The sequence below is a fragment of the Protomyctophum parallelum genome (assembly GCF_964188405.1).
Source record: "Protomyctophum parallelum genome assembly, chromosome: 17".
Taxonomy (NCBI): Eukaryota; Metazoa; Chordata; class Actinopteri; order Myctophiformes; family Myctophidae; genus Protomyctophum; species Protomyctophum parallelum.
Genome location: NC_139719.1, coordinates 27,547,057 through 27,562,056, shown reverse-complemented (window position 1 = coordinate 27,562,056; position 15,000 = coordinate 27,547,057). Strand labels below are relative to the sequence as shown.

Below are 15,000 nucleotides of genomic sequence, written 5' to 3'. Positions count from 1 at the left end.
GTGAGTTGAGTAGCTGTGTAAATAAGCAGGGTTTGTACAGTATGGTCGCATGAAAGAGTCTATTAGTTGAACTTACCTCTCTGCTACTTTAGACATCTTTAACCTGTGTCTGTCCAACTGTGATTGCCAATACTGCATCTGAGGTGAGGAGACAGGAGGAGCGTTTACTTAGAGGAGGACACGTACCAATTCTCCCACTCCCAACTTACCGCCATAAGAGCCGTTCACACCAAGCATGATGAAACTATAAAAATGACATTTGAACTCAAACGGGGGGCATTTTGTGAACGATGAAAGCCACTCAAAATCCATCTGAGATCTGGGACGCAATGCGTCACGTCACCCCCCCCCATTGTTACTAATATAGAGCTGACGCTAGCTGGAAGGTTAACTGTCTTTACCTCAGGTACGGCACAACTATCTCACCTGCTTGATTCTACATAATATCCTATTGCATGCTTCAGCACTCTGAGATCTCTCTCTCTCTCTCCCCCCTGTGTGTGTGTGTGTGTGGGCTCTGGCACAGTTGGACTGCACAGCTGTTGGTGCCACTGTTTACAGATATAGCGTATTGTACATCAGTGTGGAATCTACTGCTCACACATAATGATCGTTATAGTTATCGTTATTGTGCTCAGTGAGAATGGCGCTATAGTTTCTTCTTATATTGTCTTTATTATCTTGGCCACTTGTTCCCGTGTTTTTGCTACGTGAATGTTATTGAGAGAGTATTGTTTATAGACAGATGCTGAATTCAATGTTTACCTGCTGGCCTAGTTCCATCGAGGCACTACATTGTTCTCCCTTTACTGTGTATATTTACCTTGTTTGTTTGTTGACAGGAGTTCGTTTTTACTCAGTGTATTCCGATCTCGCACTGTAAGTTTGGCAACCGTTTCTATCCTACTTTGAGGTGGTGTTTTCTATGTAGTCATGGGCCATCTCCCATGGGCCATCTCCCAAGCATCCAAATTTGTCAAGCATCTATACAAACACCTGTGTCCCGGGGAGGGAAGCTAGACAGGGAGGGTGATATTTGTCACTAAACGTGCACCGGGGGGTGTTGGGTGGGAGGAGTAGGACGAAGGCTCTACATCCTCCCAGTGGGGGCTCCTCACTGGCAGGTGAGCGAGTAGGAAATAACAGCAGTGACAACACGCAAAACATATTTGTGGGGAGGAATCAATCGGCATAATAATTAAAGGATATACTGTATATAAAGCCTCTCTGACACATTACCTGTTCTCTTAGCTCCTCCTCCGTTGGCTCTTTGGCTTCTGGGACGGGGGTGTGGGTGGGACTGTGGTTCCGAATGTCATTCTGCAAGCCGTACACTGACTGTAGACACACACGCACGCACGCACGCACATGCACACACACACACACACACACACACACACACACACACACACACACACACACACACACACACACACACACACACACACACACACACACACACACACACACACACACACACACACACACACACACACACACACACACACACACACACACACACAGAGAGAGAGAGAACGCATGTAGGCAAAACACACAGACAGGGACCTCATAAGATTTGGGAAAGAGAGAACACACACACACACACACACACACACACACAAAGTGGAGAGAATATATGGGGCCACACATAGTGACGGAGAGGAATGGGGGGATGGGGAGGTGAGACACTGAGCGTGGTAGAGTAAAAGTGGCATATTTTGTGAACATAATTTGATCTCTCACTCTCTCATCATCCAGGTCACTCTCCACATCCCCATAGACTGACTAGAGAGACACAAGCACAGAGAGAGAGAGAGAGAGAGAGAGAGAGAGAGAGAGAGAGAGAGAGAGGGGTGGTGGGGGAGAGACAAAGGAGACAGGAATAAAAACACGGTGGAGAGAAGGGGAGGAGGAAGAGGAGGGTAAACGTGGTGGACACCAGTGTGAGGAAGGTGAGGAGGAAGGTGACAGAAAGGCCATTATTAAAAACAATGATCATGATTCAGTGACAGAATTTTGATCAATTCTGAAGAGCAATCAACTTTGTTTGTACAATGGAAATGAAAGTGAAAGTTTGGCGATGTTCCACAAAGGTCAAATGTTTGAAGGTTTGTCATGGCTTTACTGGTGTAATGCTACATGTACAGTATATCCTCTAACCGTGCATCGCTGTGCATTGTGAGTATGCAAAATCTCATATTTTCTTTTACATTTTTTGCTATAATGAAATGCCCAGTATATGGATAATCGATTAAACCAAATAGGTTGATTAACTGCATGTTGCAACCCTAGAAGACACTCACCTTTCTGGTTTTATGAGGCTGCTTCATTCGAGACGACTTCTTGATGTCTGCCTCTGTGGTGTTAACGCAGCCCGGCTGACGGACACACAGACACACAGGAGAAAACAATGTCAAGAAATGAATATCAAAACTTAACTATTTTGTACACTGAGAGTGTACAAAATAAATATAACAAAATCCACCTACAGTATAATGGTCCATTTAGTACACTGTAAGGGTCCATTTGCAACAAACCCTATGGGTCCCTGGACCCCAATGCAATCACAGTATCTCTGCCTTTTACATGTCGGTACGGAACTCCACCAGACCACTATGTCTATTATCTAACTAATTGTCTACCTAAATGTTTGACTTGTGTAAATAAGCCCAACCCGGTGGCCCGGGCTGTTCTACCATTCATTGTGGAACACTTTTGGTCTGATTCTAAAACCTGGATCTAAACTGGAAACCAAGGTGGACAGATGTTCTGTTGTTTGGCAGGTCTGGAACGTGGTACAAAGTGAGAAACAACAAGGGCGTGAGAGAGAGAGAGAGAGAGAGAGAGAGAGAGAGAGAGAGTGAGAGCGAGAGAGAGTGTGTGTGTGTGTGTGTGTGTGTGTGTGTGTGTGCGCACACACAGTTGTAGCGTACTGTAGTGTGCCAGTCCCCCTCTCCCAAAACAGCTGCTCCACTGTTCTACCTTCTCCCACATCCAGCTATCCGTCCGTCCATCCATCCCTCCATCCCTCCTTCACCTCGGCTGTGTGAGTTCCTCTCCTCCCTCAGCCCCTCTCATAGCATCACTCCATCTGTCCTCTCTAAAGCACCCATCTGCTCTAGACACACAAGTGTGGACTTCCGTTTGGGTGGCACTGGCTCACTAGGTAGAGCAGTGACTCACTAGGTAGAGCATTGACTCACTAGGTAGAGCATTGACTCACTAGGTAGAGCATTGACTCACTAGGTAGAGCATTGACTCATTAAGTAGAGCATTGACTCACTAGGTAGAGCATTGACTCACTAGGTAGAGCAGTGGCTCACTAGGTAGAGCACTGACTCACTAGGTAGAGCATTGACTCATTAAGTAGCAGAGCAGTGACTCACTAGGTAGAGCAGTGACTCACTAGGTAGAGCATTGACTCACTAGGTAGAGCATTGACTCATTAAGTAGAGTATTGGCTCACTAGGTAGAGCACTGACTCACTAGGTAGAGCATTGACTCATTAAGTAGCAGAGCAGTGACTTACTAGGTAGAGCAGTGACTCACTAGGTAGAGCATTGACTCACTAGGTAGAGCATTGACTCATTAAGTAGAGTATTGGCTCACTAGGTAGAGCACTGACTCACTAGGTAGAGCATTGACTCATTAAGTAGCAGAGCAGTGACTCACTAGGTAGAGCAGTGACTCACTAGGTAGAGCACTGACTCACTAGGTAGAGCATTGACTCATTAAGTAGCAGAGCATTGACTCACTAGGTAGAGCATTGACTCACTAGGTAGAGCATTGACTCACTAGGTAGAGCATTGACTCACTAGGTAGAGCAGTGGCTCACTAGGTAGAGCATTGACTCACTAGGTAGAGCATTGACTCACTAGGTAGAGCATTGACTCACTAGGTAGAGCATTGACTCACTAGGTAGAGCATTGACTCACTAGGTAGAGCAATGACTCACTAGGTAGAGCATTGACTCATTAAGTAGCAGAGCAGTGGCTCACTAGGTAGAGCGGGCGGTATTTAAATAACCTGAAGCATCTGTGTGGCTTTAGCTTGATATGAATCATAATATGATTCATATCAATGCTGTATATTATAGCTACATTCAGAGAACGTATGTGCATAATAATAACCTACTGTCAAGCTCTAAGTCCAGCCGACCCCACTGTGTTGCTGTCTGGAGACTCTGTAGTGCTGTAATTGGGTGTTTAGCCTATCTCTCTTTCTCTCTCGTGTGTGTGTGTGTGTGTGTGTGTGTGTGTGTGTGTGTGTGTGTGTGTGTGTGTGTGTGTGTGTGTGTGTGTGTGTGTGTGTGTGTGTGCATTATTGTGCTGCACAATGAAACAGCCTCTCTTTCACGCACGGTCCCTCTGTTATGTAATGTTTTTGCTTTTTGGGATCTGGCAGGACTAAAGGGACAAAGGAGCAGTGACCAGGAATTAACTGCACGCGGTCAGCAATGAAATCATTCATTCTCGGCCAGGAATGGTCAGCAGGAATGGTCAGACTTCCAACGGGAGCAGGCAAGAAAACGGTCCCACGCAGGGCTCTAGTCCCTGGTTTAGTTCTCGATTCCTCTAGGCTTTATGTTGAAGTGTTCCTGAGCAAGACACTTATGAAGTAGTTCACCCAAATAAATTGCTTATTTTCTATGCACTAAACACTTTTCCCCTCAGGGATCAGGGAAACCGTAATATCCTGTTATTATCTTCCTAGAAAGTCCTATCCACTGTAGGCTCGTGTTTAAGGGTGGTGAGTAGTTTGAAATGCAAAGGCTCACATAAAAATGATTAAGTTCGCAACAACTTCTATATACGGTGTAAATATGCGAGAGCTTCCCCGTGGCAAATCCAAATGGTGCAAATGTTGTTGTGGTGATTATGCTTGCTCACTGACGCAGGCCCCTTGAGTCTCTTCTCTTCTACTCATTTGTTTTTAATGTTGCACTCTTTATTCTACAAAACACAATTGCCCTCCGGGGACAAATAAAGTTGAAGCTGCCTTGACCACCGCTCACTGCTTAACATGCAGCAGCAGTAGTGCCACCAGATTCGCACAAAGTTTGCTTCTGTGTGGCACACAAATAAAAACCGTCACCGTCACGTCAGGTTGACCTTCAGTTCATGTCACTTCAGATGCACCGTTCAGTTTAGTTGAAATGATGCCATGAATTATTCAACTTTATATATACTTTAAGAATTTAGTAGAAACTGTAACCTCATCTACCCGTTGACACTTACAGTATAATATATTCAGGAAACATTATGTGCAACACATTACCCCTGTCCTGTCCCGACCTGCCTCCACTGGCGAGTTGATTTTAAGATTATCCCGACTGATTTAAAAATATTTTAATGGCTTGGCCTCCATGCAAAATGATACATTGCTGAACTTTTAACACCTCTTAACAACACTCACGTCCCTACGGTCAGCTGACTTGGGGCTCCTATGTGTCCCGCAACTTAACTCTGCACTCTAATTGATGTCCCAGGCTAGCTCTTACCTACCTAGACCAGTGCTTCTCAAAGTGGACTCCAGCAGGGCCCTCAGGGCTCCTTAAGGCGGGTCCAAATGTAACTCTGAGAGAGCTATGGGGGTCCTTGAAAGGAAAAGGTTTGAGAACCACTGACTTCAAGGCGTTGGATGAGCATTCCTCTCTCTCTGTTAAATCTTCCCCATCCATTGAATCCTTTAAGCCCAGGCTCAAGACACTGTTTTAACATTAGATTCCCCCTGATATCTGGCTGATATTTATCATTGGATGATTTATTGCTTTTAGGGTTTATTTGTGTTCTCACTGTGTTTATTGCTTATTTGTGCATTTGAGCTGTAACGATTTATGGTTTATGTTGATGGTTTGTGTATTTTGTTCATTACATCACTTTGCTCAACAAGAGTTGTTTTTTTCGTGCTTTCAAAATGAATGTGACTTGATTTGACTCGACAATACGCAGACATTTTGTTTCAACACATGACTGCAAGATCTTTCTAAAATGAAGCTGTACCAAAAGGAATGAAAGAGGAAATAACATGCGGTGTCTTGCCCAAGTGATATTTTCTTCCTGTTTTTACTATGGTGTGGTATTTCTTCCCACACTATGCCCTGTCTGTCTGTCTGTCTGTCTGTCTGTCTGTCTGTGCGTGCACACACACACACACACACACACACACACACACACACACACACACACACACACACACACACACACACACACACACACACACACACACACACACACACACACACACACACACACACACACACACACACACACACACACACACACACACACACACACACACACACACACACAGTACTTGTATTCATTACGAGCATGGGCAGAGGTCTTGGGAGATATTTTCTAACTGCATAACCTTTGCTAATGAGGATTCACCATGTTCCAGCTGGCAGAGAGGGATGTCATATCTGGAGACGAGACAAATATATTCTGGTGTGATTAATTATCTTGGCTTAAACAATGTTACGGGTTATTAACAGGAAATTAAAAATAGCCATCAGCCACATTACAGTCCCCTTTTTGAAGTGGTGAATGTTATTCTGTTGGAGACAGATCTAATTGACTCATGTGACCAATGTTTTTTGATGTTTTATTTAAATCTAATCAGCTGCTGCAGTGCATGGGGTTATATTTCTGCCAGTGTTGTGCTGTGGAGATGTTTTATTATGCGTTAACTGAATGAATGGGTCAGACCTCTAGTGTATCACCCATACTCAGACAACAGAAACGGAAAATAATTGCTAGTTTCAGACTTTCATCTAATTGCCTTGGTAGTTAAATTACAGGTTTTGAAACAGCGTTGCAGAGCACTTATGTTGTGTGTGTGTGTGTGGGGGGGATGACAGTGATGTGACAATTTAAGGACTTTTCAGACCTATTTAATACCTAAACAAAGTTAATGAAATTAAAAAGACCATTACTGCATCAAAAGTAAACAACAAACATTGACCAAATTGGCAAATTATATAAGAGAGGGGCAACTACAAATACAATGCCTCGCAAATAAATCGCTGCACGTGAGCGAGTGTTTCACCAGCGTGTCGCAAGATCCGCCCGACCGATCGACTTCAAACTCGTCTTGCGTATTGCCGAGGACACGAGGGAGTGACGCGTAGAGGGGAGGCGGGGTCCATGTGCAGAATTATATTACCGCATTAAATATTGATAAATCCGCAAATGCCCATGGAGTACTATGATGATCATCAATATGACATCCTAGTACTGACATCATAGACGTCTGATGACTTATGACTAACTGGCCTGGACTCCATATGTGGGCATGGCTGACAGGGAACTCCATATATAGGCATAAAGGGGACACAGACAGACAGATGCAGGGATCACCATACAGTATATGGGCATAAAAGGGGCACAGACAGACAGATAGGCAGACAGACAGACATTCCCCATAAAAGAGACACAGACAGATGTGTACAACAGTACTGTATACAGTAGCAAGGGTTGCCAAGAAATGTATCCCCGGGACCCAACATGGAGAAAATAGCAGATCTACAAGACCCGACGCACTGTTTGTGAAACAAGAGATGACTGCGCACACACACACACACACACACACACACACACACACACACACACACACACACACACACACACACACACACACACACACACACACACACACACACACACACACACACACACACACACACACACACACACACACACACACACACACACACACACACACACACACACACACACACACACACACACATTATCACAAACCATTTATAATGGGGAACATGGTAACTAAGGGAACACAACACAGGGGGACAGACCGGGTCAGAACAGAACACAATGGGGGAGAAAAAACCCAATGCAACCCAACAGTACGGGGGACAGAAAAGGTCGGAACACCACCTCACAATGGCGCAGATAAGAACAGGATAAGAGCTAAATTGAAACAAGCAGATAAGAATCCATTAGAAGGAAATTGAACCCAGAAAAACAGACCTTCTTCACTCTAACCTGAACCAAACTGCAGCACAGAACAGCACTTTCTGGTTTGTGAATAGGAGAGCCTTCAACTGCTTTTGTTTTGGCAGGCTCACAGACGTCAAAAGGTGAGGTGGGAGGTAATTGGTTGTTGAACATCAAACTCAAAACCTTCTAAAATACCAGAGAAAACACTTAGTGTAGCACAAGCGTTGGAAGAAAAATAGAACGATACATTTGGTGTAGGGTTGCAACTATCGATTATTTTCTTTGATAACATCTTTGATTATTAAAATAATCGCGAAGCACGTTTTTGACAATAATTTGTTATATTCTTTACAAATGAATGCAAATTCTAATAGATATTATTATAAGAGACACCAGAAAAAGACGAGAAAGAGACACCAGAAAGAGACACCAGAAAAATAGAACGATACATTTGGTGTAGGGTTGCAACTATCGATTATTTTCTTTGATAACATCTTTGATTATTAGAATAACCGCGAAGCACGTTTTTGACAATAATTTGTTATATTCTTTACAAATTAATGCAAATTCTAATAGATATTATTATAAGAGACTAAATCATTGGTCTGATAAGTTACAAAACTACAGGGATATTTCACTCTTAAACATGTTTGGGGTCATTTTTATGTCTACTTACGTAGGTTTTTGTGGTCACCCCAGACAGTTTTGCTGCATTCAGCATTTAGATATTTGATATTAATTTTATCAGACAAGCCCCCTTCCTATACAAACTTCCTATAATAGCTAAATCAATTAGTTTGATTAACTGTTTTAGTGTACATACACCAGATTGTTGTATTGTATTGTATTGTATTGTATTGTATTGTATTGTATTGTATTGTATTGTATTGTATTGTATTGTCTATGCAGACTCACCACAGGTCTGTGAACATCCCAGAATGCTCGTTCCTGGCTGTCCAAGATCTTCCTCTCAATCTTATCTCTCTTCTTATCCACTCTGGAGGGAAAGATGACAGACGGAAGGACACACAGAGAGTCCATGAGCATAACATGTACAGTATGTGTACTTGTATATGTGTATTGTATTTGTGAGTTTGTGTCAGCATCTTCTGGCAATGAAAGTTTGTGTGTGTGTGTGTGTGTGTGTGTGTGTGTGTGTGTGTGTGTGTGTGTGCGCGTGCGTGCGTGTGTGTCTTGCATGTGGAAGTAGACATACTTTGCTTGTGCCTCTGCTTGCATAAAGATGAACTCCCATTTCCGGGCGAATGCTCTCTGTAGTCGTGCTAGGCTCTCCTGAATCACAAAGCAGAGGGAATATTTGAGATATGATTTAATTTTTAATTTTTTCACTTTCAAACCTTGTAGAAGCTTGTACATCTTCTATTTTCACAAATAAAATGAAAATAAATTGTTCATTTGTTGTAATAAAGGCAAAATTTTAAATAACCATTATATTGATATAAAATCATATCGCCCAGCCATACTTGAAACATCAAGGAGAGAGTGTAAAGTACTTCTCAATTAAAATAAGAGTATGCAACACCAATCAAAATGTAATCATACACTAGTACTCTCTAAGGCTATATAATGGAAAAGGCGTCAGCCTAAACATCCCACAGAGAAATGAAAGAAATGTATGCCGATTGCATCCTGTGCCTGATTATAGACAAACTACTTTGAAATCCATTATGATGGAGAAAAGGGGTCTTTAAGCACAACACTTGATGGCAGGTATAATAATCCCCATGAACACGCACGTAATTACAGCTTAGAAAATAGTCAAATACAAAAGTAGGCTACTGTGAATCAAAGAGCAGGTCGTATGACTGTGTATGTCTGTGTGTTTCTCTCTCTCTCTATTTAAGTGCATACAGTGTATAAAGCATAGGTGCTATTGATGGAGTCGATAGGGGATGTATTTATCAACGGACTTCACTGTTGCAGATTTTCATGACATTTGAACAAATTGCTATGGCACCTCCCACCCCCTTTCTGCCCACCCCATGCATTGCATATCAGAGATAATATCTCTTTTAGAAAGATGATAAAACGCTGAACATATCTCCTTGAAAGTTGGATAGAAACACAACACTGCCCTTAACTGAACTGAACCATTGGCAGCTTACTACTAGCTTACCACTGGAAAATGTAAAACTGGAATAGAAATGGTGTCAGTAGGCGGTTGATGACTTACAGCTTCATAGTCAGCCAACTCCAACCTGGCTTTGTTCTGCATTGTCCTCTTACACAGGTAGACAGCTGGAGAGAGAGAGAAAGGTTTGACTGAAGATATACTTGTACATCTGCCAAAAGGATTAAAAAAAAAAAAAAAAAAAGAAAGAGTCTGAGGGGTGGGCGTCAGAGAAAAGTAAAATCAATAAATACATTAATTAAATTTCCGAGGTTTATACCTAAAATAACAAAAACAACATTGGGCATAGATAGATGGAAATTGCAAGAGAGAGAGAGAGAGAGAGAGAGAGAGAGATATTATACGTCTCTTCATACAGTACGTGTTTGAATCGTAAACTGTATGTCTTTATCCTTATGCACAATCAATGAGGAGAATGGGGACGGGGAGAGTGTAGTGTAGACTAGAGTCACAGGCATAAGGAGCAGGCACACAGAGCAAGAGAAAAACATTGTCGACAAAGTCTTAACTGAAATAAAAGTGCTGACAACCCCGCTTGAGACTCCTCGAGAACAACAGTAGGATTCAAATTGAGACTGAGGCGCCATTCCATTATCGAGGTAGTTATAATTATAGCCAGGCTCATTAATAATAGAGGCGGAGGTAATAGTATAATTCAATTCAATTCAATCTTTATTTCAGACTCAGGGGAATCCATATCGCAATTAAAAAACACATCATAAATAACAAGAATAAAAAACGAAATATACAATAAAAAGAGTTCCACCATGTTTAGTTTAGAACATACAGACAAGTGCTCCAATGGTTCCACAGTCTAGAGGAGAACCTGACAGAACTACGTATAGAGTTAGTTATGACATCAATGATGTCATTTACTGACTCAGATGCCCTACACATAAGATTGCGTATCACAGCAGAGCAGGTAGGTACCCCAACACTGACAAGCATTTGGATGCACTGGAGCTTCTTGGAGCTCTCAGTAGCAAGTAGCAACCTCATACAGTCATTGCGAACGCCAGTGATTGTGAACGCCAGTGATTGTGAACGCCAGTGAGTGTGTGTGTGTGTGTGTGTGTGTGTGTGTGTGTGTGTCAGACTGCCACAACAGCTGCATTCACTTCCCGCGTTAACGCGTCTTACTGGTTATAAACCACTGTGTCAATCGTCTGATACTGGCTTGTTTGTAACGACACCACAGGTGGGCGGTATACAGAAGTGTACAGAAAGATTTAAAAGTTAAATCTTCGCCGGTACTGAGCACATGCAAATTTTTCAACACATCATGTGTTTCCTTGAGCATACAGCTTACGACGTTGTCTATATACTGTATGTCCTTGTCATCAGAGAGGTCATTTGAGATGATATGGCCCAAATATTTAGGGCTCCATCTTGCGCCACCCTTATCCCTAAACTTATTTGCCATTTTTTACTATTTTGAAAATCATTTTAAAATAGTTCAACTAGCCAATCTACATCTACACGTTGTGAGCTTGTAGATCAGTTATTTGAACTATTTTTAAATAGTAAAAAATGGCAAATAAGTTTAGGGATAAGGGTTTAGGGGTAGCGCAAGATATAGCCCTTAATCTCACTGCAGACACTAAGGACAGAGCCATAGAGATAGAAGTCAGGAAATGTACAATGGTGAACAGCGATAATTGTGTGTGTGTACTGTATGTATGTGTGTGTGTGTGTGTGTGTGTGTGTGTGTGTGTGTGTGTGTGTGTGTGTGTGTGTGTGTGTGTGTGTGTGTGTGTTGTTCCGAGACAGTGACTGCTGCTGACTGACAGCTGACAGTTGCTAGAAATAACTATATTCTAAGTGCTCTCTCTCCCTCTTCCTCTCACGCTCTCTCGCTTTCTCGATCTCTCTCCACACGTCACACACTCACACAGATATATTTTCTTTTGTTGTAACTTTCTTTCTATTCGCTCTCTCTCCCCCCTAAAGCCTACTTTATATGCGATTCATCACAGAAAATCTGTTATTTTCAGTGATCGAACTATGCAACAAAGTCTATTAGGCTTAACCCCCCCATGTCTGTTACTCATTCTTTTCTCTTCTCTTTTTGAGCTTGTAGATCAGCTATTTCCGGCTCTTGTCACCGTCACTGAGCACAACGAAGCATAAATCAGGCTTTATTCTCTTTCTCTCCCACTCCATGTATAATCTGTTAAATGGGGTGATCCACATTTACATGTCCTCCTCTTAGACGAGGCTGTTGCCTTGCAAATGAGTCACCGCACAAAGACAAATGGAACTGTATGGGTTTGATCCACAGCATGGATGAAATCTGCAACATTACCCGGATTGCCCGTAGCCAAACACACATCAAGGTAGGACTGGGTGATTAACCGAAAATACTGTATAAAACAATATATTTTAAATATTATATAAAAGACACACACCACACACGTGAGGAAAAAGGCTCAGCAGCGACTGTACTAACTCTGCACCCTGAAGAAGTTCGGAGTAGGAAACTGCATCCTCAGGCTGTACTACAAAAGTAAAGTTGAAGGCATTCTATCAACAGTACCACCTTTACATATTATCTCAGTGTAAATATGTAGATAATTTTCCCACTTGTCCCCCGCCCCCCACTTCTTCTTCCCTTTCTTTTTTTCTAAATCTAAATCCAATAACGATACGATGGGAACTATGCAAGATTCGTCCAGCCAATTTGTGTTACCTTGTAAACCTGTGACATTAAAGCTGATTATAAATACTGATTCACCATAGTTTTTATGACAAACAAAACACTAGTGAAGTGTGGTTTCTGTCCTCCTGACAATGGACTAAACCTTCACTGACCTAACCATCAACACAGTGTGAACACATTAACCTAACCTAGCCATTAACACTCCCTACTAAATGTAATGCTGCCATAATCAAATACTGTACATTCAATTTGGACAACAACCTAATGCAACAGCTGCATTAGCCTTCACTAGGATCTATTAGATTAGAGAGAGAGAGAGAGAGAGGGGGGGGGGGGGGGACTATAGCGCCTTACCATTAACACTATTAACATTAATTGTGTTTCCTGTTTCCAATGGTGGAAAGTAACTGTTTACATTTACTCTAAGTACAATGTTCTCAAGTACAATTTTGAAGCACATTTACTATACTTGAAAATGTTGTGGCAGTTCTAGCAATTGGAAACGCAGCAGGGGGGACCTTTATCAATGTGTTCCATTCATAAACTATAGCCTACACAGTGAAATCTATGGTGATAAAATTACACTCATAACGTGCATGTGTCGTGCCGTCTGGGACCCACCCCCCTCTCTCTCTCTCTACGCACGCAGCCGCCACACACTGTTCTTTTGGGCATGCAGCACAGCGCTGCATGAGCGCACTGATATAACTCCCCAGTCCCACACAGTGACAGCACTCCATGTTTACGGCACGCACAGACAGACAGACAGACAGACAGACAGAATATTATATAGGCTATAATACACTGCAGTGTTTTCTTAAGCAATTGATTAATGTACACATCCTCATTTCGATCAGGGCTTCAGTCTCCTTATTCGACCACGTCTATCCACAGTAACGGGACATCTTTGCGCTGCGTAAAATATGCCTTCTCCGTCTCCAACTGTGTTCAGCTCCTCACCCGCCACATTATGTTTGCTTAATTTCCTTTATTTACTGCGGATTGCATTCACACCTGCACCGAATCGTAGTCAAGTGCGATTCGAAGCGAAGCGAAACCCACGTTTTTGGGCGGAGTAAAATGCGGTTATTTGCTGCGCATTAGGATTCGAATGAGCCTTCACACCTGCCAAACGAAGCGCACTTTCTGACAATGCGCAGCAGGATTCGTTTTAATCGCAGCAAAGCTCTCTGGTATGAATGTGACCTAAGTCATAGTGAAGGGATAGTCCACCTACAAATACCATTACCCACCCATTATAAAATAGGGCTTAAGTGATTAACGAGCAATAATTATATTCAAATATAACATGTTATAAATGACTGCAACTTTAATCGTGTTTTGATACTTTTATACTTCAACGTAAGTAAGATTTGGAATGCAGGACTTTTACTTGTAACACAGTACTTTTATACTGTGGTATTGTTACATTTACTTAAGTCCAAAATTGCAGTTCTTCTTCCCCCGCTAAGTGCTTGTTTCAGAGCGTGTTCAGCCAGCCTGTGGCCATGTATAGTGTTCATTACCGCTGGCCAGAGATTAAATTACATCAGACGCATTAACAGGCATATCTCATACAATTAATCCCCATGACCCTGCATGTCATGTTGACCCATTACCCACATACACACTTTATGCGTTATCCCAGGACAACAGCACAGACTGGCTGACCTGTCCCCCTCTGCCACTCAGGTGGAAGAGCGCATCACTGCATGCCTGGCTGACATCTCACAGTGGATGTCCTCCAACCACCTCAAGCTGAACCCAGACAAGACTGAGCTTCTCTTCTTCCCAGCTAAGTCCTGCCCTATGCGGGAGCTAACTATTTCCGTAGACAACGCCCTGGTAACGTCTGTCCCAACAGCCAGGAATCTTGGTGTTGTCCTGGACAGTCAGCTCTCGTTCAAAGCTCACATCACAGCTGTCACTCGATCATGTAGGTTCACACTCTATAACATACGACGAATTAGACCGTTCCTCACCCAGGAATCAGCCCAGCTCCTAATCCAGACAACAGTCTTGTCAAAACTCGACTATTGTAACTCCCTCCTTACTGGCCTACCAGCATGTGCACTTAAGCCTCTCCAGCTGATCCAAAATGCAGCAGCTCGCTTGGTCTTCAACCAGCCAAAATTCTCACATGTCTCCCCCCCTGCTCCGCTCCCTCCACTGGCTCCCGGTCGCTGCCCGCACAGAATACAAAACTCTGATGCTGGCATTCAAAGCAA

General features: G+C 42.8%; 1 protein-coding gene across 4 annotated transcripts in view; it reads right to left on the bottom strand.

The window, feature by feature from the left end:
* The window catches only part of rgs7b (regulator of G protein signaling 7b), an 84,577-nt gene that overhangs the window by 11,496 nt on the left and 58,081 nt on the right, over nt 1–15,000 (bottom strand). For 2 of the 4 annotated variants that reach the window (XM_083787077.1, XM_083787076.1), the window contains exons 7-13: nt 10,156–10,220; nt 9,178–9,254; nt 8,877–8,958; nt 2,304–2,378; nt 1,744–1,785; nt 1,240–1,338; nt 77–138 (exon numbers count right to left, since the gene is read on the bottom strand). In XM_083787077.1, the coding sequence (XP_083643203.1) occupies nt 77–138; nt 1,240–1,338; nt 1,744–1,785; nt 2,304–2,378; nt 8,877–8,958; nt 9,178–9,254; nt 10,156–10,220 (502 nt within the window). The remainder of the gene's footprint in view (nt 1–76; nt 139–1,239; nt 1,339–1,743; nt 1,786–2,303; nt 2,379–8,876; nt 8,959–9,177; nt 9,255–10,155; nt 10,221–15,000) is intronic. The other 2 variants (XM_083787079.1, XM_083787078.1) reach the window with 1 other exon arrangement.